This window comes from Danio rerio, chromosome 4 (assembly GCF_049306965.1).
Source record: "Danio rerio strain Tuebingen ecotype United States chromosome 4, GRCz12tu, whole genome shotgun sequence".
Lineage (NCBI taxonomy): Eukaryota > Metazoa > Chordata > Actinopteri > Cypriniformes > Danionidae > Danio > Danio rerio.
In genome coordinates this window covers 74531382-74556362 of record NC_133179.1, presented here as the reverse complement: position 1 = coordinate 74556362, position 24981 = coordinate 74531382, and the positions used below count along the sequence as shown (strand labels likewise).

The 24981-nt window shown below is 39.8% G+C and overlaps 2 protein-coding genes across 13 annotated transcripts; both read right to left on the bottom strand.

Moving 5' to 3' along the window:
• Positions 1 to 25: 25 nt before the first annotated feature.
• Positions 26 to 9197, bottom strand: zgc:113209. Of its 10 annotated transcripts, none has more exons than XR_012401560.1 (4): positions 8836 to 9157; positions 8582 to 8705; positions 1555 to 4731; positions 26 to 1374 (listed from the first exon to the last, which is right to left on the bottom strand). XR_012401560.1 is itself a non-coding variant. In XM_068219618.1 (3 exons), exons 2-3 carry the CDS (start codon positions 8658 to 8660, stop codon positions 3224 to 3226), a joined length of 1587 nt encoding a protein of 528 aa, XP_068075719.1. In that variant the 5' UTR covers positions 8661 to 8705; positions 8836 to 9157; the 3' UTR covers positions 26 to 3223. The 10 variants fall into 10 exon arrangements, 3 of the variants coding, with proteins under 3 accessions (XP_068075719.1, XP_068075718.1, NP_001017546.1); XR_012401557.1 differs by having other exon boundaries at positions 26 to 2757; positions 3150 to 4731; positions 9072 to 9157; XR_012401559.1 differs by having other exon boundaries at positions 9128 to 9157.
• Positions 9198 to 12003: 2806 nt separating this feature from the next.
• On the bottom strand, positions 12004 to 21751 carry si:ch73-158p21.7. Of its 3 annotated transcripts, XR_012402565.1 has the most exons (4): positions 21646 to 21751; positions 20738 to 20861; positions 12799 to 16878; positions 12004 to 12643 (listed from the first exon to the last, which is right to left on the bottom strand). XR_012402565.1 is itself a non-coding variant. In XM_068220556.2 (3 exons), the coding sequence occupies exons 2-3, from the start codon at positions 20820 to 20822 to the stop codon at positions 15698 to 15700; spliced, it is 1266 nt and encodes a 421-aa protein (XP_068076657.1). In that variant the 5' UTR covers positions 20823 to 20861; positions 21626 to 21751; the 3' UTR covers positions 12004 to 15697. The 3 variants fall into 3 exon arrangements, 2 of the variants coding, with proteins under 2 accessions (XP_068076657.1, XP_017211340.1); XM_068220556.2 differs by having other exon boundaries at positions 12004 to 16878; positions 21626 to 21751; XM_017355851.4 differs by having other exon boundaries at positions 12004 to 16878.
• Between the last annotated feature and the right edge of the window lie 3230 nt (positions 21752 to 24981).

Genomic DNA, 24981 nt, shown 5'->3' with positions numbered 1-24981 from the left:
TCATAAAAAAAAAAAACATTCGGAGCAGGTTTGATTTATTTATTCGAAATAAAAAACATTTGAAGTGGTAATCACTTGAGCACAGATCACTTTATGACGAACATATACCACAAAGACAGAATGTGAAGGTAGTTGAGAACCCCTACTGTATAGTGCCTTTAGTGCATTTCACCCTGCAGTCCAAGAGCAGGTTGCTCACTGAAGCTAAGCAGGGCTGGCCCTGGTCAGTACCTGGATGGGATACCACATGGCAAAGCTTAGTTGCTGTTGGAAGTGGAGTTAGTAAGGCCAGCAGGGGGCGCTCAACCTGCTGCTTGTGTGGGTCCTAACACTCCAGTATTGTGAAGAGGGCACTATACGCTCAGTCAGCACTGCCTTTTGGATGAGACGTTAAACTGAGGTTCTGACTCTCTGTGGTCATTAAAATGACCCATGGCACTTCTGCTAAAGAGTAGGGCTGTAGCCCCGGTGTCCTGGCCAAATTATCTCCATCAGCCATTTCCCATCATGGCCTCACTGTTAGAAAAGTACATTCTATACTGTGGATGTCAGTAATAATAATAATAATGGAACTCGGAAGTACTACACCCAGCATTTTGTCACCATCATGTGACCTACCCAGGTTGGTTGCATTTCTTCACTCTCACTTATCCATCCAATTCGCACTTCAGAATTTCAGCAGTACTAGTATCTCATCTGGGTAATTCTCGCATATTGTTTTCTGAATACTGAATTTGGACATTCTACTCGGCTCACATGCTGATTTTAGCATATTATATAGTATGGACGCAGCTTTAAAACTTCTTAACAAGTGTGTTAAGGATAAACTCTGCAGGGACACCAGCCCTCCAGGACCAAGATTGGTGACCTCTGATCTAGACTTTGTGGACAACCTTGCTATATAATGCATTTTCTTGCATTATGAACCACCAACTTATCCAGCATATGTTTTACGCAGCGGATGCCCTTCCAGCTGCAACCCATCACTGGGAAACATCCATACATACTCATTCACACACATGCACTACAATTTTAGCTTACCCAATTCAGCTATACCACGTCTTTGAACTTGTGGGGGAAACTGGAGCACCCGGAGGAAACCCACGCCAACATGGGGAGAACATGCAAACTCAGAAATGCCAACTGACCCAGCTGAGGCTCAAACCAGCGACCTTCTTGCTGAGGCGATCGTGTTACCCACTGCACCAACGTGCAGCCTTGCTGTATAATTCCTCAAGTAAAACCACCTGCAGGAGAAAACAACTAGGCTGAACATCATTGCTAAACATACAGTTCTTAATATAAGTCCACCTACCAAAGCTCAAGTTATGTGCATCAAATGTGTATACACCCATCACAGATGATGGTAACACACTAGAGATGGAAGAGAAATTCTCTTAAACGGGAAGTCTAGTTGGCACTGACAATTGATAAATGACGATAATGCACATCTTGGGAACCTTCGCTTGACTCCGGCCCAGACTCAGACTCATTTAATTAATTGAATCCCAATTTAATGAAAGGTTATAGAAAAGTGATAGTAAACATGAAAACTTTTTGCCAAGCACATGTTCCTGCATTTTTAGTTTGGCATTCTCTCAGTTTAACCAAGCTCTTGTACATAAAACATGTACATCAGTGGTCAGTGCATCCCACAGGCTTTATAGTTTCATGGCCAAGCCAATCACAGTCTTTCAAACAGTCTTTCCAAAAACTGCTTTATTTTTGGGCTGGTGCGTTTACATTCACCATATGTTCAGATTAACATAGTATTTACCTACAACATATATAAAATCTGCAAAGCATTACTAACCAGTCACTGTTTCAGCACAGCGAAGGCACATTCGTTTCAGAGAAACAAAAGCAGCTCGTATGAAAACCATTACATGCACTCCCAATAATGCTCCCAAATATATTTTGGGATTTAACATCGGCCACATATGAGACCAAAATGGTCACAATGTCAAGCCCCGTCACAAATTCCAAACTGTACAACTTAAGCAAAAGTGTAACAAAGATCAAACTGTATAAAAGCAATGTAAAGTCAACTATATACAGCTCCAAATGTTGGAGAGTGGTGCAGAAAGACTTGGGAAAGCTGGATGCCTTCCAGAACTCTTGTTTGAGGAAATCCTGTAGTGGAACCAAGTGTAGTCTAAGATTTACGTTCCTGCAGAGTTCAGCTTTAACCCTGATCAAACACACCTGAACCAATTAATTAGGACCTGAACAGCACTTGATAATACAGGCAGGTGTGTTTGATATGGGTTGCAACTGAATTCTGCAGGAAGGTAGATCTCCAGGAACAAGGTTGGTCACCCCTGGTGTAATTGTTGAGATCAAATTCAGTGGTTTTTCTAATCTTAGGGCAGGGGTGTCCAAACTCTGTCCTTGAGGGCCGGTGTCCTGTAGATTTTAGCTTCAACCTTGCAGGTGTGTTGATGAAAGTTGTTTCTAGAAAGCCTAGTAAAGAGTTTGATTAGCTAGCCCAAGTGTGTCTGATTGGGGTTGGAACTAAACTTTCCAGGACATCGGCCCTCCAGGATTGAGTTTGGACATGCCTGTCTTAGGGACTCACTGCTGTGCATGTTTCACTTGTCTCCTTAATCCAGGGGTGCAAACTTGGTCCTGGAGGGTTGATGCCTTGCAAAGTTTAGTTCCAACACCAATCAGACAAACCTGGGCTAGCTAATCAAGCTCTTACTAGGCTTTCTAGAAACATCCTTGCAAGTATGTTGAGGCAAGTTGGAGCTAAATCTGCAGGACACCGGTCCTCCAGGACCAAGTTTGGACACCCCTGCCTTAATCCATCACACTAGATATGGATCATCAGCTTATTATCAGAGAGAAGCATGGACTGAGCTGTATGTCACATAAGACAGCCACAAAAAACATGCAGTGTGGTGGGACCACAGGACCAGAGTTAAAAACCACCAGGTTCTGGCAGGCATTAAGTACGGACCAGCACCACATCCCAAAAATGGACAACATCCATTTAAGGTTCCCAGTAGGAGTCACCAAACTTGTTCCTGGAGGGCCGGTGTCTTGCAGAATTTAGCCCCAACTCTAATCAAGCACAGTTAAACAAGGTCTTACTAGGTATACTTGAAATATCCAGGCAGGTGTATTGAGGCAAGTTGGAGCTAAACTCTGCAGGCACACCAGCGATCCAGGTCCGAGATTGGTGACCTCTGTGGTTTGCTGGTTGTGGAAACACATCAGTTCAAGTTGAATGGTGCGTAATTGGTTCCATTTTAAGGTTTATTCCAAAATGACTTTGTAAATGAAACTTCAGGCCCTTGCTACAAGAAAAACACTTCCCACACTCCAAGCAGGTGAACGGCTTCTCTCCGCTGTGAATCCTCATGTGAATCTTGAGGCTTGTTTTCTTAGTGCAAGACCTTCCGCACTCAAGGCACATGTAGGGCTTCTCTCCGATGTGAGTTTTAACGTGATCTCTAAGCTGACCGCCGTCCGGGAAACTCGTCCCGCACTGGCGGCACATATAACGGCTCTCTTTTGAGTGAACCTTCATGTGGGACTTAAGGTTTGATTTGCTTCTGAAGCACTTTCCGCACTGACAGCACACAAAAGGCCGCTCTTCGGTGTGAATGATCATGTGGCTGTCAAGGTTGCATTTCTGAACAAAGCTTTTCCCACACTGACCACACGTGAAAAGCTTGTCTCTGGTGTGAGTTCTCATGTGCAGATTAAACGACCTGATAAGGGTAAAATCTTTCCCACATTGAGGGCAAATGTAAGGCTTCACATCCATATGAATTCTCCTGTGGCTTTCAAAGCAGTCTTTCCGAGAAAAGCTTTTCCCACACTGTTCACACGTGTAAGGCTTCTCTCCGGTGTGAAGTCTCATGTGGAGAGTAAGTGTTGACTTGTGTTTGAAGTGTTTCCCACATTGAGGGCAAATGTAAGGCTTCTTACTGGTATGACTGTCATATGTTTCTTCACGCTGATCATAAGGCTTCTCTCTGGTGTGAGTTTTCATGTGGACTTCGAGTTTTTTGTGTGTAGTAAAAGAGTCTCCGCACTGCTCACATTCGTACGGTTTCTCCCCAGTGTGAACTCTCATGTGAACTTCAAGGTTCGTGGTTCTCGTAAACTGCTTTCCACACTGCGGACACGCAAAAGGTTTCTCCCCGGTGTGAATTCTCATGTGCCTTTTCAGGCTGTTTTTGTGAATGAAGCTTATTTCACACTGGGGGCAGGTGTACGGTTTCTCCCCGGAGTGAATTCTCATGTGAACATCGAGGTACTTCTTGATCGAGAAGCTTTTCCCGCACTGTTCGCATCGGCAAGGTTTCTCCCCAGTGTGAATCATCATGTGGACATCAAGATATCTCTTTCTGGAGAAGCTTTTCCCACACAGCTCACATGTGTGGGGTCTTTCTCCAGTGTCCTCATGGGTTATCATGTGGCTTTTCAGGTTGCCCTTCTCAGCGAAGCATTTTCCACACTGTGGACAGGCGAACGGCTTCTCTCCGGTGTGGATTCGCATGTGGATGTTCAGTTTTCTGTTTGTAGAGAAACCTTTCCCACACTGTTGGCAGATGAAACAACTTGCAGCTCTTCCACTCTGGGCGGTTTTCTGTGACGTACTTTCAGTCTGAGAACCTAAAGGGGTTTTGCCAGACGTGGAGTGTTGTTCCTCCTCTAGATCTTTCTCTTCCTTGACATCATCCAGTTCTTCAATATCCTCATTCAAATGCATCTGATCTAAGGTGGAGAAAACAAATGCAGGTATTATTCCTTTTAGACTGGGTCATATGAACTGTACATAGGAAAGAGAGGCAATCACAAATAGGAATTTGACAAATTAAGGGTCTCTTAGACCATCTATAAAGGTGGATTGAAATTAGGAAGCACTGGTCTACCCAGATGGACTATGATTTCTCGCTGAGTGCATTCACATGGACCATCTTAATGCAATTATACACTACCTGATGAAGTCTTGTGGTGGATGCCAGTTGTAAGCGCAACAAATAATAACTCGACTTCTAGTTGATTATGTGAAAAAGTGTCAGAAGGTGGATTTGTCTGATGAATCATCTGTTGAACTGTATGCCAATCATCACCAATACTGCAGAAGACCTACAGGAACCCACAAGGAGCCAAGATTCTCATAGAAATCAGTCAAGTTTGGTGAAAGAAAAGGCATGGTTTGGGGTTCATTCAGTATTGGGGCGTGCGAGAGATCTGCAACATCAACAGCCTGAGGTATCGAGACATTTGAGCGGCAACTTCTCCAGCAGGATAGCGCTCCGTCTCATACTTCAGCCTCCACATCAAAGCTCCTGAAAGCAAAGAAGGTCAAGCGGCTCCAGGATTGGCCAGCCCAGTCACCAGACATGAACATTATATAGCTGATGAAGGAGGAGGCGTTGAAGATGAATCCAAAGAATCTTGATGAGCTCTGGGAGTCCTGCTGAAGGCTTTCTTCTTCATTCCAGATGACTTTATTAATCAATGATTTGAGTCATGTCAGAGATGTATGGATGCAGTCCTCCAAGCTCATGATGGAGTCAGACACAATATTCATTCTGTCTCCACTGCAGCAGGACTTTATATTCTATACTAGTGACAGTGAAAAGACTTCTGTCTAAGCAGAGTCAGACCTTACTATCCTAATAAATGTTTAATTATCGAGGTATTATATTTTATTTTGATCAAATAAGCGTAATCTAGAGGCCTTTGCCTTTAATATAAGACACTTCTGGTACCAAATGACCAACTAGAAGTCAAGTCATTTGTTGTTCCTAAAACTTGGATAGGATACCATTTTTTTTCAGGTAGTGCATTGCTTCTCAAACTTTATCAGCAGATAAACTTTATCATTATCGTTTTGGTGCCCCGCAAAAAAAATAAACCCCGTTAAATGAACAATTTTACTTAAAACATTTTAAATTGTAGTATTCATGCTCTGGATTAATTTTTGTGAAATGTCAGTTGAGTTGACATGCTTCAATCAATTGATTACATTGTCAAGTACAGTGTTCACTGTGGTCTGCTCTCACTGTATTCCATCAAGCCATATGTGTACACAAATATGTACACAATCATCACATTTACAGTTTTTTTTCCATGCTCGGCTCTTCTGTGATAACCATTTCAGCGGACAGTATAAATTTATCTAAAGATTTAGAACTTTTAAAGAGTTGTCATTCATCAGCCGGTTCATGGCTAAGAGTTAACTGTACTGTGAACGAGCAATACTACAATGGAGGCTGTAGTGGTTCAGTGTGTTGAAGTTTTGTTTATGTATATTCCTATTTTTTTGAGCACATCATAACTTACTCAGGTCGACAATCCAGACTTGATAAAATATAATAAAAATATTTTCCTAAACGCATTCTAGAACGGGTTATTCAAGTTCAGAAGCAAAGGGGGCCACACTTAAACCACAAGTAATAAATTGCATAATTTTAGCTTTTCTGCTGACTTTAAAATGTTTTAGCAACTTGCTCTATTTAAAAATAATACTAAACATTACATTTAAATTAGCAAGTTATACATTTTAAAAAATGTGGAAATAAGTGGATTAACATCTTAAACGTGAATTTAGAGTATTAAACTTTAGAGCAGATGTTGAGCACTATTAAATATAGCACACTGTAGGAGTTCTGATATTGCAGAATATCGCACGGCTATCAGCCAATCAGATTTGAGAACCAGACAGGACTGTTGTATACATATATATATATATATATATATATATATATATATATATATATATATATATATATATATATATATATATATATATATATATATATATATATATATGTATACAAAATATTAACAACTTTCAAGGATTTAAGATTATGAGGACCATTAAACAGTATTGTGAAAAGGGTCCATAATATTATTAAGGCCACACATTCATAGCCTGGAGGGCCGGAGTCCTGCAGATTTTAGCTTCAACTTGCCTCAACACACCTGCAAGGATGTTTCTAGAAAGCCTAGTAAGAGCTTGATTAGACAGCCCAGGTGTGTCTGATTGGGATAGGAACTAAACTTTGCAGGACACACAGTGTAAATTTAGTCAGTGAAAACAATAAATATGTGCAGTATTAAAGCTGATAACTCAGGGCTCGAAATTAACCTGTGCGTGGTAGCACCGGTGCTCCTAACTTTAAAAACGTAGGCACATCAGCCAAAATTTAGTCGCACCCACCAATTATGAGCAGCGTTACTACAAGTTTTATACAAACATATTTATTGCATTTGAAATCAACACTAATCAAACTAACAAGCAAAAAAAAAAAAAAAAAAAATATATATATATATATATATATATATATATATATATGCAAGCGTGAGGAAAATATGTCTCAACGAAATCCCATTCTCACAAGAAAATACATTTTATAACATAACTGAGTGACAAAAGATACACGGAGCGCTCACCGGCTCTGCACACACTGCTGGACATGAATGAATCTATTAACGGTATAACTGTGCTGATCTCACGGGTGCTGTCTGATATTGCACTGGTGCTTTTGACATATACTGTACCTTATTATATGCATACGTCATGTTAATAGCAATACCAGTCTTTTTATGCTTAGCGATGTTAGTTTAGTCAGTGTAAGCCCGTTTGCGATGGTGTACGTGGTGTTAAATTTGACATATAGCTGCCTCTTGCACAACGGACAGCATCTGGTGATTATATGAAGGATTAAACAGAAGGTCTCGTGCTAGATGTGGCAAACAGTTACCTGAAAACTCCATACCACAGACTTTTCATAACGGACTTGAAACCAATTGAAGTCTTTCATCCACTCTTCTAAAAGTGTAGATGGTGGATTAACATTCAGCACATGATCACTAGTAAGATGTGTCATTATTTGTAACTTTAGATGTCATGGTTTCTAAAACTAAATCTGTCAGGGTTATCTTCATTCTCTTCTTCAGTGCTTACAGTTTTTCGCAGTAGCAGCTCTCTCTGTCTTCCCAAGCCAAAAGGCGCTGACTGAGTGATTGACAGCTGATATTTCAGTGCTAGAGCAGTGGTGGGCCAAGACGAAGAGCGCGAAGGCGGGGCAAGCATTACTGACTTGGCTTTGTTTACTGCAGCAAGTCGACATGACAACTTTTTAAAACCATTCCTGAGCGCTGTGTTACGCGTTTAAAGTGCAGACAAAGACCTTAGAGATGCATTCTGCGTGAATATCTCCCGAATCCATGCATGTGCTGAACATTTTGCAGTAAAAACTGGTCGCACACAACAATTTTAAGCACTCGCAGAAATGCTCCCAAATATATTTTGAGATCGCATAGATAAAAATTTCGGGTGCATATGCCACCAAAATTGTCGCAATTTCGAGCCCTGTAACTAGTATGGGGTCAGCACATCTACGATATGCACAATGTTTGAGTGAACTAACCCTTTAAGTTTAAATCACTGGATATATTTCTCATGTTTTTAAGGTTTAAGAGTTTTGCTTATTTATAACAACTTTGTCTTCTTCACTTTTGAATGTTGTATTTGTAGATTTAAACACAGTGTCTGTCCTATGTCCAACAAAAGCCCTTTGAGGAAAAATCTTCGAGAATGAAAGCCAACCTGTTTGTTGCTCAGCATCTTCATATCTGACTGTTTCCTCAATCTTCAGGTCTTCACTCTCCTCTTTAATAAAGGCCATCTTTATAATAGTGGAGCTCAGTCGCTTCAGCAGGAGTTTCTCTGTCTGTTTAAGAGGAGAAGAATCAACAAACAAGAAGAAATCAACACTAAACCTCTGTCTGTGTCTCAATCACTGCTCTAGCTCACTCAGTGACGATCTGAACAGATTAAACACTCCAACACTGTACACACACTTAATTGTCAGCCATCTATGCTGTTTACTGATCTGTAAAAATGGATTAATCATATTAGACCATCATGAAACAGTGAATATTTCCTAAGGTGAACCTTATAAACAGCACACGGAGAGACATGAGTTGCAGCTCTTCTGTTAATAATTAACGAGCTTTAACGCTACTCGCAACACGTTTCGTTTATAAAACGGCAGAAAAATGATTAGTGCAACATTGTAAACTATGATAATAAAAACCTCTGTATATCGCCTGAAAACAACAGAAAAGCTGCTCCGTTTATCTAAACACAAACCGTTCTCTGATGAATCACAGCACAGCCGACGAAGAAGCGTGACGCCGCCTGATGACATCACATGACTGTCAAAATAAAAGTGCGTTACACACAAATAAAGCAGATGTCGGCTTTCAAATAATGGTGAGAAACACTAATGAAAGGGTTTGAGATTCTGTCCAAATAGAAAAAAATCTATGTAATCATTGAGTGGAGAAACCATTTATTCAATAGGATTAGATGAAAGGTTTGTTTATGGTGTTAAACCTAACCTTTAACTTCAACTAACAGGACAGAGTTAAAAAAATAAAAATAAAAATAATACAGGACGGTAACAGACATATCATTTTACTGTACAGACCGTGTGTGTGTGTGTGTGTGTGTGTGTGTGTGTGTGTTTTTAAAAATACTGGTAAACTGTCTGATATATATTTATTTGTCAAAATCCACATTTACTTAAAATAACAGCAGTAAAAAAAGGGTTATTTGTGCGAGTTGTTGCCTATGTAGAGATAAATTAGTTGTTATTAAGTGAACAGATGCCGCACACACCAGCTGAACACACACAACTCAACAGTAATCAAGATAAAATAAATGTCATTAATCAAACTTTAGTTATTAAAGAGAGAGAGGGGGGGGGGGTGTTAGGAGGGCTGAGGGGGTTGCACTATATTATTTAAGTATTGGAAATTAATCTACTGTTTTTCAGTATGCCCTCTCAGGCTGAGCCAGCCTCGAGTAAGGGGCGGGTTTTTTTCTCAAAAAGTAGACCTTTTTTTGCAGTTATTCACCTCATTTTCTATTTAAATATGAGGTTTAGATACTGCATTTTATTGACATTTTAAGCACAGTATTTTTAATAACCAGAACCAAAAACATTTCTTAAAAAATTTAATTAAGAAATATGAAAAAAATTACTATTTTTAAAATACAAATATATCACATTATTTAACATTAGAAAAAAAATGAATCTGTCAAAAGTTTTAAATTAAAAAACCATGGCTTACTGTCATTTAGTAGGCAAATAACAAACTGGCCAGCACATTCAGCCTTCCTCAGAATTTAGGATGCTGAATTCAGCACTTCAGAATGGAAAATCAGACAGAAGCAACAGCCAACACAGGACTCCACTTGGTCTTAAAGCCTTATACGGTAGGTTATTTTCATAACTAAATATATATTTCTTTACAATTCTGATGGCATAGCAGTCAAAATTGGACAAATGAGCTCATGTATGAGACAAATTCCTTTGTCAGTGAGGGTTAGGTATTTCGAAACACCTGGACCCCCCTGGCTACGGGCCTGCCTCTACACTGTGTCAGAACAAATGAGCTTATTTGTTACTTCAATTTTTAATGAAGTACTTCAGTGGCGCCTGCAGCCGTACGGACTGTGCATTCACACCATAAGAGGGCGGGAATTAATGCCGCTTTATTTATTTATTATATAATTTAAATAGATTTTTAAACGTTATACACTATGATATATCGACAAAGCAAGAAAGAGTAAGAATAAATAAAGGTGTGTTTGTGTGTTTTAAAGCGTGTATGTGCTTGAATGGTGGGAGAAATCTTTTGGCTTTAGTTCTGCTGGCGGTTTTTCCACACTCTAAAAATTACAATTCAGATAAATATTGTTTAAAACAAGGCTCAAAATAAGCAAACGCTCTTTAAAACAGATTAACTTATTTGGGACATTTGCCAAAAGGCCTAAAACTAATGAGACAAAAACTGATCCCCCAAACGGTGGAGACCGCACTCTTATCAGCACCTGAGCCGGGGAAATGGTCTTTCATCAGACAGATCAGATTCACCTGCTGCGCAGCCTCCTCGCATGGAACAGCTACCATTCAAGGTGTTTTAAACAATGTTATCTGGCAGAACGGCACAAATAAGCAGACATCCCCATTCTCACAACCAGTTTCTGAGTTGTATCACTCTTCCAACCGAGTTTGTTCCACCAGGTAATGAGGGAACATGTCCAGTGCTGTTGCGGATATTGTAAACGGCTGTCCTGCTCAAATTATTTGATTAAATGAATTAAATTGTAATTGACCGGCACACCAGGGAAAACGTAGGTCTCTCTGAAACGCAATATTTCACTTTAATGTTATTTAGGCTAGATTATTTTATTCGACAATCCAGTTCGTGATTCTGCATTAGTGAAGCATGGCGGATTTGTTTTGAAGCACTTTGCCTCAAATGTTATTCGTTCTTCTATTTAATCTGGAAGATAACGGACCAAGAAAAAAATATTTAAACAAAGAGACATACGAACTTTGTTTTAAAAAGATATATATTTCTAGAAAAATATACAAATTCTATTTTTGTTTGAGCACTTCCCCTACTCAGCTGTGCGGGTGGATGATTTCTGGTCAGTGCAAAGTGAGGATTTATTAATGCTTCACTATCTATTATCTTTTGTCATTTTTGCAAATGTTTTAATGTCATTATTTTAAAAATTACGTCTTGCATCTACTTTTTCCTTGGTGTTGATGTGCTTTTATTTAATTTAGATTTCAACGAAATATTAAAATTTAAAAAGAAAACAAATTATGTGGTAAGAAATGCCCTTAAATAATGTAGCCTTTGACCGTAAGTGTTTCTTGACATGATTGGGGGAAGGGGGCAGGGCGGGGCGGAATTTGTGCGTATCTTGGAGTAAAATCCTGTAGATGCCGCTGGTTGAATTCTAACAATTCATATTAAATAATAACCTAGTTACATTTCAATTTCTGTAAGCTCTGTGTTCTGTAAACACACTTATAATCAGGGAGTGGTGTCTACAGCTAATTGGGCGGTTTGAGATAGCTGTAGGTTTGCCACCCGTCCCGTTTTGAATCAATATGGGACAGGTTTTGCTCTGTATTATACATGAAATAAAGGACAGTCTGAAAATAATTAAAACACATGTATTTAATATGAACCGAATAAACTATGTCAACAACTGAAATCACAGGGAAATGAATAGCTAAAATCAAACTTTATCTCTGGCCTGGTTTTCACACACTGGGTCACAAATTGTAATTTGTACAAATTCTGTTAATACGATGTAAGTGGATCATAATCCAATTTAATATTAGGATTTGTATGTTAAGGTTAAGTCAGACACAAAAGCAATAATTTATTACATGAAACATTGCATTTAATACATTAATAAACAACATAATGCTCATGTAAAGAAAATTATCCAGTTGTAAAAGGGATTAACTGCTTCTGTTTACAAAGATTTCAATGAAAGACTACGCGTTTATACTTTCCTAAAAACACATTTTAAGTTGTGATTTAACACCACTGGCATGCTATTGGGCCTGTGATCACTGTCGTCTAGGCCCCCGAAGGATGTGGCCCCCACTGCAGTATACGCCCCGTGGTTTTTTTTTTGGTCTTAAAAGTGGTAACCCTAGATAGATGGGAATGTTGACTGTGATGTTCTGCACATCTCAGTTTGACATTTCATTCTTGAAGTTTGCCACTAACAAAAATTAATTGCATTGACTAAACTGAGAACTTCAGCCAGGCATGTCCAGACTCAGTCCTGGAGCGCCGGTGTCCTGCAAAGTTTAGTTTCAACCCCAATCAGACACACCTGGGCTAGCTAATCAAGCTCTTACTAGCCATTCTAGAAACATCCTTACAGGTGTGTTGAAGCAGATCGGAGCTAAAACCTGCAGGACACCGGCCCTCCAGAACCGTTTGGAGAGCTCTGACTTAAGCAATCCATCTGCATAGCCGTAAGTAATCGCTCATGCCATGTCATTGTCTTACCTTAAAGTCCATCTTGGCAAGCAATGTTTGTGAGTATTGCCATGCCGGACTTGGCGGCAATCAAATAAGATTGTTTTTTACTTTCGAAAAAGGCATGGAAGAAGGTTTGCCCACTGGACCAAGGTTCCTCTGTGGAGAAGCCAGCTGAGGTAGCTCAGCCACCTGTATTTGATGCCTCCTGGATGCCAACTTAGGGAGGTGTTCCAGGCATGTCCAACCAGAAGGAGGCCTCAGGAAAGACCCAGGACACCCTGGAGGGTCTCTGTCTCTCAGCTGGACTGGGAACTCCTCAGAAATCTCCAAGAGGAAGTATTCGGAGAGAGGGAAGTTCTGGGGTTCTCTCCTGAGACTGCTGCCTCCACGACCCATCCCCAGAAAAGCAGAAGAATATGAATGAAAGACATTAAGCCCAAACTCAAACCTGAAACGACATAAAAAGGAGCAGCATGCCGGCCAAGAACCAATGCTGTGCATTGACCCCCCAGAAATTTCAATAAAGCATTCCCATGGTATCAGATTGCCAATCCATGTACAAAAGACATTAAGCTCACAGCTGTGCGATTTGTGAAGTGGAAGAATGCAGAGACTTTATGGCCATAGCTGCTGAAAGTGGAAACCCAGGTAAAGAATGCCACCACTTAAAGTGGACAGAGCAAGCAAGCGCATACATTCCACCAGCAGCACTAAAAGAGGAATCAGTAAAGGAGTTGGTTGAAGAAGGACTCATCTCTAAGTCCAGGCAAGAGGAATGTATGAAAACCAACATGCTTGTTCACGTGAAGTGAACAGTGTTTCCCTTTTTCTGGGGAAACACAATCTGTCAGAGATATGGTTTGTCATCTGTGTACACTGGGGAGAAGGACTCCTGGAGTAAGCTTGGAAGGACAGTTTCCACATTTGACATAAATTGTGTAAACAGCCCTGCAAGTGCATTGGTTTAAAGAACAGAGTCAGCTGTGTCTACAGATACAGGTCTATGTGGCGGCTCTTTCAGGAGCATCCTTATTTGACCAAAAATGCACCAGAGGATATTGAGTAGTGCATCAATGGAAATGTTGGCATGGATGAGCACTTAGGCTGTTCACAGAGTAGTGTGATCACAATGACTGATTACTTGTAGAATTGCCAAAGAATACCAGAAGACCGTCCACTTGAAATATCCGAATCAGGAAAGTCCAAGAAATCTTTATGCCAACAGAAACAACCTGTCCATACTGCCCAGGGCAATGTCCTCCGGACCTTAGCAATGCTTCTGTTGTTACAACACAAGCAACTGTATATGGGATTTTTGACATGTTTGTTTATGCCAATGCATGCCCAGTCTGCAGAAATGTAGTTTCAGGACTACAATTCAGGATTCCATAATTGCAACAGCAGTGTCTTTCTTTTCATCCCACTTTCTCTTGTCACAAATGGCCTTTCGGCAAGTATGTGTATACTGGTTAGTACAACTGTTTTACATAAAATAAAATCATATGTTTAACGGCACATTCTGTTTTCTTTGCAGAATCACATTTCTTTTGGTAGGATCTTGCGCACTCTCATTCTGGGACTACAGTGCCACACGGCTCCTTGAGAGAAGCGTTTCACCACTTTAGTGCTCTCAGGCAGTATTCATACAACTATTTCTGTTACCGCTGTGAACACTACCCATCTGTAGTCATTGCTGATACAGCCTGGAAGATTGCCTTAGATTTATAATTATTCAGAGTACTTTGCCTTATAGGAATAGCTCACCCAAAATTTTAAATCATTATATTTTAACCACCCTCCACTTGTTCCAAAAACAGTGAGTGTCTTTCTTTCAAACTTTCAGAAGAAAAGAAAAGCCCCTTTCACCCAAAAACTCAAGAGTTGCAGCTGATTTCCGACATGATCTCTAAACCCACAGAGCTCATCACTTCACCTGCAGCCACCCTAAATAGTGCACCAGTCCAAATGTGCCTCCCGGAAAGTTTTGCTGGTGATCCCACAGCATCCAGGAAAATATGTGTTGTGCAAGCAAGGAAACCAAAAGGTGAACACTCCTATTATTTGTTCTAAGTGCAGATGTTGCCTTGTGGTATCCCAGAACCCAGGAATCCCTGGCATGCAAGCTAAGATGGTCAAGGTGTTTTAAGATGTAATCTGCCTTGCACGTTTTCTATGTAGGATTTTTTTTGCTTTCCCATAATAAAGAGGAGGGGGAAGGTTATAGCATGATAACCTTATATCTGAAGACATCCATGGGAATTTATTTCTCAGTTCTCTTAAAGACCCAAGTGCATGAGGTATCTTTTAGAAATGCAACACAGACTCTTGCTGTTTTAACATTTGTGTGCATGTGTTGCATACATACAGCAGGGCACTGAAGGCAGCAGAATTGACTATAATGTTAGGTAAATTCTTCGAAAGCTAGGCACTAATGGTGTCTGGTCAAATTAGAGCTTAAAAAGGCAGAGAAACATCCCTTTACCATATTACTTTAGGCATGTTTTGAAGGGCAAATGATAAACCATGTTTGTACTCAAACACTTCTGTGTCATCTAAACCTATTGAAGATTTTCACATTTCTTTAATTTCTTTATTCTAGGTGCTTGTGCCTATCAGTTTCCCTCAATCATTGAAAAGGAAATGATTATATGTTTTGGGGAAACCCCCAAGCACAGTAGGCACTGAAAACCAACCTACAATGCTAAACGTTCGGTCACGGTTTTATCCTCATTTAAATAATCCCCAAATCAGATGCACTGTCTGCATATCCAGTGTTCCAGATCACCCCCTTCTTTTCAAGTATATTTTGAGCCCAAATTCCCAATATTAGTGCAGTCTAATGCGAAACTCTTCACACAGAAGACAATTGTAAGGTTTCCTTCCAGTGTGACTCCTCTTCTAAGTCTTCCATTTTCACTACAACTCTTTCCACACTGTCAGCAGGCGAAGGCTTTTCTCCAGAGTGACTCCTCATGTGAACCTTGAGGTTTGTTTTTGTTGAGCAAGACCTTCCGCACTCATGACACATGAAAGGTTTCTGTCCGATGTGAGTTCTTACATGATCTTTAAGCTGACTGCCGTCCGGGAAACTCATCCCACAGTGGTGACATACAAAACAGTTCTCTGTTGAGTGAACCCTCATGTGGCGTTTAAGGCTTGTCTTGCGTCCAAAGCTTTCTCCACACTGACCACATGTGAAAATCTTCCCTCCAGTGTGAACCTTCATGTGAACCGTGAGGTTTGTTTTCGTCGAGCAAGATCTCCCACACTCAAGGCACATGTAAAGCTTCTGTCCGATGTGAGTTTTTACATGATCTCTAAGCTGACTGCCGTCTGGGAAACTCATCCCACACTGACGGCACATAAAGCAGCTCTCCTTTGAATGAACCCTCCTGTGGCGCTCAAGTTCTTCCTTACGTCTGAAGCTCTTTCCACACTGATCGCATGCATGTGGATTGTTTCCAGTGTGAATTCTCAAGTGGACATTTATTGATGGTTTATGTTTAAAACACTTTCCACAATGAGAGCAGATATAAGGTCTCTCACCCGTGTGGATTCTCATGTGGCTGTTAAGGTGGTCTTTCTTAATGAAGCTTTTCCCACAATCTTGGCAAGCAAAGGGTTTCTCTCCAGTGTGAACCTTCATGTGGTCATTGAGTGTTAGTTTGTGTTTAAAAGCTTTTCCACACTGAGGGCATGTGTACGGTTTTTCTCCAGTGTGAACTCTCATGTGGTTCTTAAGCTTGCCTGTCCGATTAAAGCTTTTCCCGCACTCTTGGCAGGTGAAAGATTTCTCTTCAGTGTGAACTTTCATGTGAACTCCGAGTTTTTGTTTTGTAGTGAAACCTTTCCCACACTGTTGGCAGGTGAAATATGTTGCATCTACTGCATTAGGCTCTCCATTCTGTGATGACTTTTGAGTCGGTGAACATCGAAAAGATTCTTCACCAGATATAAATTGTTTTTCGGTCAAATCTTTCTCTCGCTTGACATCATTTGCTTCTTGAATCTCCTCTTTCCAAGGCATCAGATCTAGGGTAAAAGTGAAATACAGGTGTTATTCTACTTTTTAGTAGATTTGCAACCTAAAGGCAACTGTTTAGCATCTTCTTTTTGGGACTTCTAAACGATCCATAAAGGCTAGGATACACCAAGTAAATGTTAAAAGAACTAGCGGTGGTGAAAACAGACGGCCTAGCCACCTGTATGTCAGTTGTATCAGTTCTGGGTCAAGAAACAAATCTTAAATACACCAAACAACCAACTGAAATAGCATTGTATGTTCTGCACCTGAATGAGAAGATATTGGTCCATACCTACAGGTGGAAGTATAGTCTGTGTTATCACCCCAAAAAGGGAGATTGCAACTAGTGCTGCCCACAAACTAAAAGCAATGACTGCGCACCATTTTCACAGTACCTTGTCGATCACATTTTTTAAATATTTTAAAATATAAGAAAATGACAGCCATCTACATAGTGTTCCCTCTTGGCTGGCATTGTTTACTAGTGTTCTTTCTATAGTAGAAAGACTAATGCCAAAAGGGGATGCCAATATTCCAGTATGCCAAAGTAAGTTTACAGACTGTGAATAAAGGCCAATATCCCTTTAGTCATTCATTTCAAAAACACGTAAATGCATTCTCTTCAACCATGTCTCTGCAACCTTCTACACACCAATCAGTCTGCATTTAAAAACAGACACTCCACAGAGGCACGATTTTGCCAAGTATGATGCGATCTTGAAACATCCATACTTATTCCCTACCACCAGACCGAACCATAACTCTAGATTATTCTCAAGATCAGAGGGGAACAATAGTTGCATAACAATCGTGTACAAGCAAGCCTAAACTTAACATAATTGGTAACCGTATCCCTGAATTCTGATTGGAATTTTGTTCCAGGATCAACATAGAAGCTAATCCAGGAACATCTCCTACTTGGTGAAATCAGGTTGGCGCTCCACTGAGATGGCCCTGCACTCAGTTGGAGAAACTCTGAGATTCACAAGAGTTGCATCCAAATCCTCCGTGCTAATCTTGCTGGATTTGTCTGCTGCTAATGGTTAACCACCAAATTCTCTTGGCAACTTTCATGACAATGGGCATCTCAGGAACTTCTTTCGTAGTCTCTCAAACAGATCTCTCAGGGTCTCTAGGAGAGTTTTAGTGTCCAAGCCACAAAATCTTGCTAATGGGGTGCCTCAGGGCTCTGTCCTAGGAGCACTTCTCCTCAGCAACATGACATCACACTTGCATCTGTCATTTAGAAACATGGGTTTTCCTACCCTGCTATGCTGATGACACTGAACTGTACCTTTCATTCAAGCCAAATGACCCAACAATCCTTGGACAAATATCAGCATGTCAGGCTGGATGACTTACTATCATCTTTGACTCAACCTTTCCAACACAGAACTGCATGTAATAACAGCCTCGCCAACATATTTAAAATTTTACCATAGCTAAGAACCCCATCAATAATCAACTCGCAGTGGCACCAGGAATTTTGGAGTGGTTCTTTTTGACAAAAACAGCCTTCACTAGATCCCTCTACTCTGAATAATTTTCACCCAATTTCTGTCTTGCCATTCTGCGCTAAGATTTTAGATTTTTAAAATTTCTACACTTTTAAATACCAACTCTATCACTGAAATCTTCCTGTCTTGGTACAAAATGGCTCATAGCACTGAAACCTTTTCAGAGTACTTAATGATATCCTTCTAGCCACTGACTCGTTTCTGTGGTCCTGATTCTTCTAGATCTGTCAGCAGCATTTGATACTGTTGACCACTCTATTCTGCTGTCCGAATTAGAGTCAGACGTGGGCTTGAAAAGCACAGTCCTAAAGTGGTTTAAGTCTTTTCTATCTAATAGAACATTTTCAGTTAAAATACTGTAGGTAACTTCTCATCTTCATTTGCTGATCTCACTTGTGGCCTCCCTCAAGGCTCAGTCTTAGCTCCCTCACTTTTCTCATTATATATGCTTCTGCCAGGGGGCTTTCCAAAAAGTCATGAGGTGTCTTTCCATTTCTATGCTGATAACACCCAGATTTACTTGTCTATTAAGAGGAATGACCCTCTCGCTCTTAGTACTTTACTAAGGTGCTTAGTTGAGGTTAAAATCTGGCTATCCCACAATTTAACATCAACTGCTGATAAAACCGAGGTGAGTGTCTTCAGCCCTACTGATAACCTTCAGGCCACATGCCTAGATCTGGGCTGCTTATCTGCCTTCAGATCCCCCCTGAGTGCGAAATCTGGGTGTCATCCTTGATGAGTCATTGAAACTAGACATATCATATCAGTTTATCAACTCCGCTTGCTGTCTCAAGTCAAACGGTTATTAAATCCCACCACGCTAGAGATGGCTGTCCACGCTTTTATTACGTCATGATTAGACTACTGCAATGCACTTTACTGTGGCATCTCAAATTTCTCATCGTTAGTTGGTCCAAAATGGTGCTGCGAGATTTATTTGTAATAGTAAAAAACATTACACTACCTCTTTTCTAATGCTGTGTTCTCACCAGACGCTGAACGCGCATAAAAAACAAAAACAAAAATAACGGTATTCGCACATAAATAGATGCATGATAAAAATTTAGTTTTCTTGCCTAATTCGCGCATCAAATCCGCTTCATTCGCGCATCAAATTCACAGAGCAATAGACGTGGATTTGCGTAACGGGCAGGGCTTCTGTCTACCCGGCAACTGTAGCTTCGTTGCTAAATGGCTAACATGTATTTTATTGAGAAAATAACAGTGTTTATGTGCTTTAGGAAGGCTGATAAACAGCATTAATTCGTTTGGAGCCGTGTCTGAGTCCACTAGATCCATTCAGAGGTGCATCAGCTCTGAGCTCAACTTTCTTCAGAAACTTAACCTGAATGGAGACTTTCAGCGTTGTTTCTGACGGAGCCGAGCCCAGCTTGATGAACTGTCGTGCGTGTGGGCAGGATGATTTTCCACCCAACAACAGGCACTACGTTATAATCACGCCCCCACAAGAGCAAGCTCCTGATTGGTTAATGCGGCATGAATGTCTGTTAAAGTTCAGATTTTCTAACTAGAGCGTTTCACGAGTCAATCACGCAAAACACTCAGCTTGCTCTGCTTCATTCGCAACGCAGGATGTCTATTCGCGTCTTTGCATTGATGTAAATCACTCGAGCTTGACTTTTCTTCCGAATCTGGTGTGAACGCAATATTAGACTACAGCAATGCACTTTACTGTGGCATCTCAAAATCTCAAATTTCTCGCCTTCAGTTGGTCCAAAATGCAAAATGCTAAGATTTATCTGTAACGGCAGAAAATATGACCACACTACTCCTCTTCGAAGGGTCCCCCATTGGCTGCCCGTCCAATTCAGAATTGATTTTAATGTGCTTTTACTGGTGTACAAATCCCTTAATAATCTCACCTCAACCTATCTCTCAGAGCTGTTGCGTTTTTACACTCCCGTAAGATCTTTTAGATCAAATGATCAAAATCTTCCTGTTCCTCAGTCCAGACTGAATCGTAGAGGGGACAGAGCTTTCTCCGTGAGAGTCCACCTAAGAGATGTTAACGTGCCTTTTTAGCTAGGCTCTTGAATATTATTTTAATAGTCCTTTCTACTGCTAAATTTCTACAGTTGTCTTTACATTCTCTCATTTTATTTTACTTTGACTACTTTACAGACTACTCTACATTATATCAATGTGTTTCCCTCACGTTTGTGTTATATCGATTATGGATTACAAATATTTGAGAAGTTTTTCTTTAAGGGCTCTATGGATATATTTCTCATGCCAGTAAGTATTTACTGACCCAAAACACACTCTATTATTTTATTTATTTTACAAATGAATGAGGATGAGTTGAGCTTAGTGAATGAAAGCTAACCTGTTATCTCCTCAGGATCTTCATGCTTGACTCTGAATGTCTTTTCAGTCTTCACAGCTTCACCCTCCTCTTTAATAAATGCCATCTTTATACTCGCTCGGTCACTTCAGCGGGAGTTTTTCCCCTGTGTGTTTAAGAGAAGAATCAACAAAGAAGAATAGATGCAAACTAAACCTCTGTCTGAGTCTAGTCGGTGCACTGAATCACATCTACTGATCCGACAAAACCATTTAAAAGCTGTGTATTAATAAAATGATCAGTCATTTGTGCTGCCTTTACTGTCTTGTAGATAAAACTTAGACTGTCATGAAAACATGCCATTGGTTTAAAGGTTTATCGTATGTTTGTGTTTCTTTATTTAACCTGTTCGGCAAGCAGTTAGCGTCAGAACATGACAAACCTAACTATCATTTCAGCAAATGTTTTACTTTATTTCTAAATAGCTCAGTTTCTCCATCACCGTGTTGTGTTCATGATAAACTCTCACTTCACAGGTAGTTCAATTTAATTGAGTTTTACCTTCACTGACATCAAACAGAACCACATACATTTACATCAGTCATATCAGGAAAAATATGAGGACAATAAACAGACAGAGGCTGTATTTCCCCCACAGTAAAGCAGTTTGTACATATATGTTAGAGATATTTATTTACACAAAGTCTGAATTAATACTCAGTTCCACCAGCAAGGCTTAAATGGTTTAGTTTTAAGGCTTTATAAATGTAGTCAAGAGCTTGAACCTCTTCTGCTATTCACTGATGAGCGTTTTGTTTGTTTGTTTGTTTGTTTGTTAACCTGCTACTACAATGTTGCATTCGAAGACTATGAATCATGTGTTCATCTCCTGTACAATAAAAATGGAAAATGTTTCATTTATGTAAACACCTGAATGTTGAATGACAGACCTTTCTTCAGTCGAATCAAAGTGTAGAAGGGATACAGCTGCGGACGCTTGGGCACGCGCACATCAACAACCAGACGCAGGAGCGCGGTGCAACTTGATGACGTCACGAGGCAATGTCAAAATAAAAGCGCCTTTTATACCAAACGCAAAGATGCACAAATGAAGCAAGTGTCAGATTAGCTGAAATAATCTAAACAGAGGTGCATATTAATAACTATTAATAAAAGCGTCTAAGATTCTGTCCAAATGGAAGTTGTGTAATGTTTGAGAAGAATCCATTTATAGCAGGAATAAATTACAATATAATACAAAGTTTTTTAATGTCATTAATGATGTATTAAACTTAAAATGTGCTAAAAATGCAGTGATATATATATATATATATATATATATATATATATATATATATATATATATATATATTCACATGAGAGATTAAAGTAGAGGAAAGGAACAGAGTTGGCCAGTGACACCTTGTCCACTTCATTAGTAAGTGTATTCATCATGTAAACTCCTTATTAGCTGAAATTGCATAGGCCTACCGGGGGGTGTCCAAAGTCGGTCCTGGAGGGCCGGTGTCCTGCTGAGTTCAGCTCCAACTTGCTTCAACACACCTGCCTGGAAGTTTGTAGTATATCTAGCAAGAGCTTGATTAGCTGGTTCAGGTGTGTTTGAATAGGGTTGGAGCTAAACTCTCCAGGACCATGTGTGGACACCATTGGGCTACCCCCACTACTATCTTTACAAGCTACACTCAGAAAAAAGGTACATGGTGGAAACAATTGTGCCTTAAGGAACAGTTTTGTACCTTTGTAAAAGTTGTACCTTATATGGTACAGAAAAGACCTCTTATGATACTGCTCTGTACCTTTTATGGTACAAGTGATAAGATGGTACACAAATGTTCTCATTAAAAAAAAGGTACAAAAGTGTTGAACAACTCCTTTATTACAACATCTATGACGATAAATTTGACTGGAAAGGTAAAATGATTCATGATAAATTTCCATATAAAACATGAATCATTTAAAAGCGTATGCTTAAACTTCTTTAAGTTCTATGTTACATTAAGTGGTAAAATAAATTAAGGCATTTTTAATAAACATTTGGTGAGCATTTTCTGATAAATACAGTTTCATTATTGATATCTGCACCTTTTGGCGTTTGCGTTCCACTACACACGTGAGCTGGCAAAAGTCCTGCATATGCAAAGTGTTGATTCAGATGTTTACTATAGTAAAACTAATCAGACATTGAGCATATCTCCTTAAAATGGTATTGCATAATTTTATTTCAGTTTCAAAATTCAGTTAATTAAATACTTAAGTGATTACAAAGATTAGTGTGAACATTGGTGGAAAAATGTGTTGTAGATGGGAGAATGTGTTCCTGTAACAGTTTTCTGAAACGTTTAGCAAAAAAATAGATATTTTAATTGATGTTTAAGTATTTTTTATTCTTTATTGTAATTTGAAAATGTGTATTTACACAAAACAAAACTTTTTTTTAAACTGAAAAATATATTTGATGTTTTATATTTACTGAAAATAAATTGAGGCATTTTGGATAAAGCAAAACACTTTTAAATAGTTGCTGAAGGAACACATTTGAAGATGGTGAGGTACAAAGTGTCTGGTCACTGGTGGCACCTTCATGGATCAGATTTGTAGCTTTGATGAAGGTACAATACTGTATCTGGAGGTTTTAAAAACCAAAAAGGTACATTTGGGTTTCCCATGGTACAAATCATGTCCTTAAAAAGGTACAAACTGCAATGCCACAAATTAGTTTCCTCATCTTAAAGGTACAAGTCTTTTCCACAAAAAGGTACTGCCCCAGTGACAAGGGTTTGTACTATCTTTTCTGAGAGTGTAGAAAGACAGCCCTCCAAATACAATCTTCAAATTAAATCCTGTGTTCCTTCCTTGCTTTTAGCCTTTTCATCGCTGTTGAATTTACTTCCCGATGGCTGACATATCTGTTGAATACATTTACATTAGGCTATGTATCATCCTTAATTCATTGACTTCCTTTTTTAGATTCAGTCGATTTTCGATGTTGGTATTGAGTGTGAAACTATCCTGCAAACAACTTCCCAGCGTTTCTTTCTTGTACTTATTTAAAATATTAAACCTATTATTATTCCTTTAGCTGAAGTACAACTTTTAAACTGACGATGAACCAAGTGCGTCAAGCACAGAGCTAAACGCATCTTCCCTCCTCTGGTCACAAGGGTTGATCAGACAAATTAGTGACTACATTTGCATGGACAACAGTTCTATAATTATTTGCCTTAATCTGAAAGGGCCTCATGGTGCCACAGTGGGTAGGACAACCGCCACACAGCAGGAAGATCGCTAGTTTGAGCCTCAGCTGAGTAAGTTGGCGTTTCTGTGTGGAGTTTGCATGTTTTCCCCGTGCTCGCATGGGTTCCTCCGGGTGCTCCAGTTTCCCCCACAGTCCAAACACACTGTGCTATAGGGGAATTGTTTCCCAGTGATGGGTTGCAGCTCAAAGGGCATCTGCCGCTAAAACATTTGCTGGATAAGTTGGCAGTTCATTCTGCTGTGGCAACCCCTGTTTAATAAAGGCACTAAGCTGAAAAGAAAATGAACGGATGGAAAAAAAACTCCCTCAACCATGGGAACTGCCTACAATTGTGCACAGCTCCTGGATGATGATGTATGGAGTCCTTTGGACACTGAGCCTCTGCCTGATGCTATGAAATTGTTCATTAACAGCACTCGCTTTCATGAAAAGGGTGGTTGCAAATAAACATTGTGAAACTGTGGAGCTCAGGAGGACTTTATTCTGCTGATGATCCAGAGGAACTGGAGCTATGGGTGAAGTTATAGAGCCAAAACTTCCAAGGGTTATGGAATTACATGACGAATGTAGACAGACTGGATATAGTAGTGAGTTATATGTACAACATTGATGAAGATTAGAAAGACTTTTAGCCTCATCGGGTGCACGTGTCGCCAGATAGCAGAAGTTGCTGTTGGAGCGTGCGCTTCCACTTCCACTTTTCTGTAACGGCCTCACATTCGTTGACCAGAAGAGAAGTATTGGACTCCGTGTTGGTCAAAATGAGGAACTGAAGGAGTGGATTACTCATCCAGGGATCAAAACAGATTCTCATGACTTCATTTTAATTAATATTAATTGAATCATTTAATCTTTTACATGATTTTGATCAGTGAAAGAACCTAATGTAGTAATGTGTTCAGCTGAAATGTCTTTTGTTTCGGTCTCTGTAAATCAAATCTAGATTCTTAGGATCTACCATGAAGATCTCTTGGGTGGTACAACGGTTAGCTGATGTTATTCAGTGTTT

What these genes read in the sequence shown, in the direction of transcription:
- si:ch73-158p21.7 (XM_068220556.2), bottom strand. Translation starts at nt 20,822, where the DNA reads ATGGCATTTATTAAAGAGGAGGGTGAAGCTGTGAAGACTGAAAAGACA. An exon ending in AGATCCTGAGGAGATAACAG is followed by an intron (nt 16,879 to 20,737) that starts GTTAGCTTTCAT and finishes CTTTTACCCTAG; the next exon opens with ATCTGATGCCTTGGAAAGAG.
- zgc:113209 (NM_001017546.3), bottom strand. Translation starts at nt 8,660, where the DNA reads ATGGCCTTTATTAAAGAGGAGAGTGAAGACCTGAAGATTGAGGAAACA. An exon ending in AGATGCTGAGCAACAAACAG is followed by an intron (nt 4,732 to 8,581) that starts GTTGGCTTTCAT and finishes TCTCCACCTTAG; the next exon opens with ATCAGATGCATTTGAATGAG.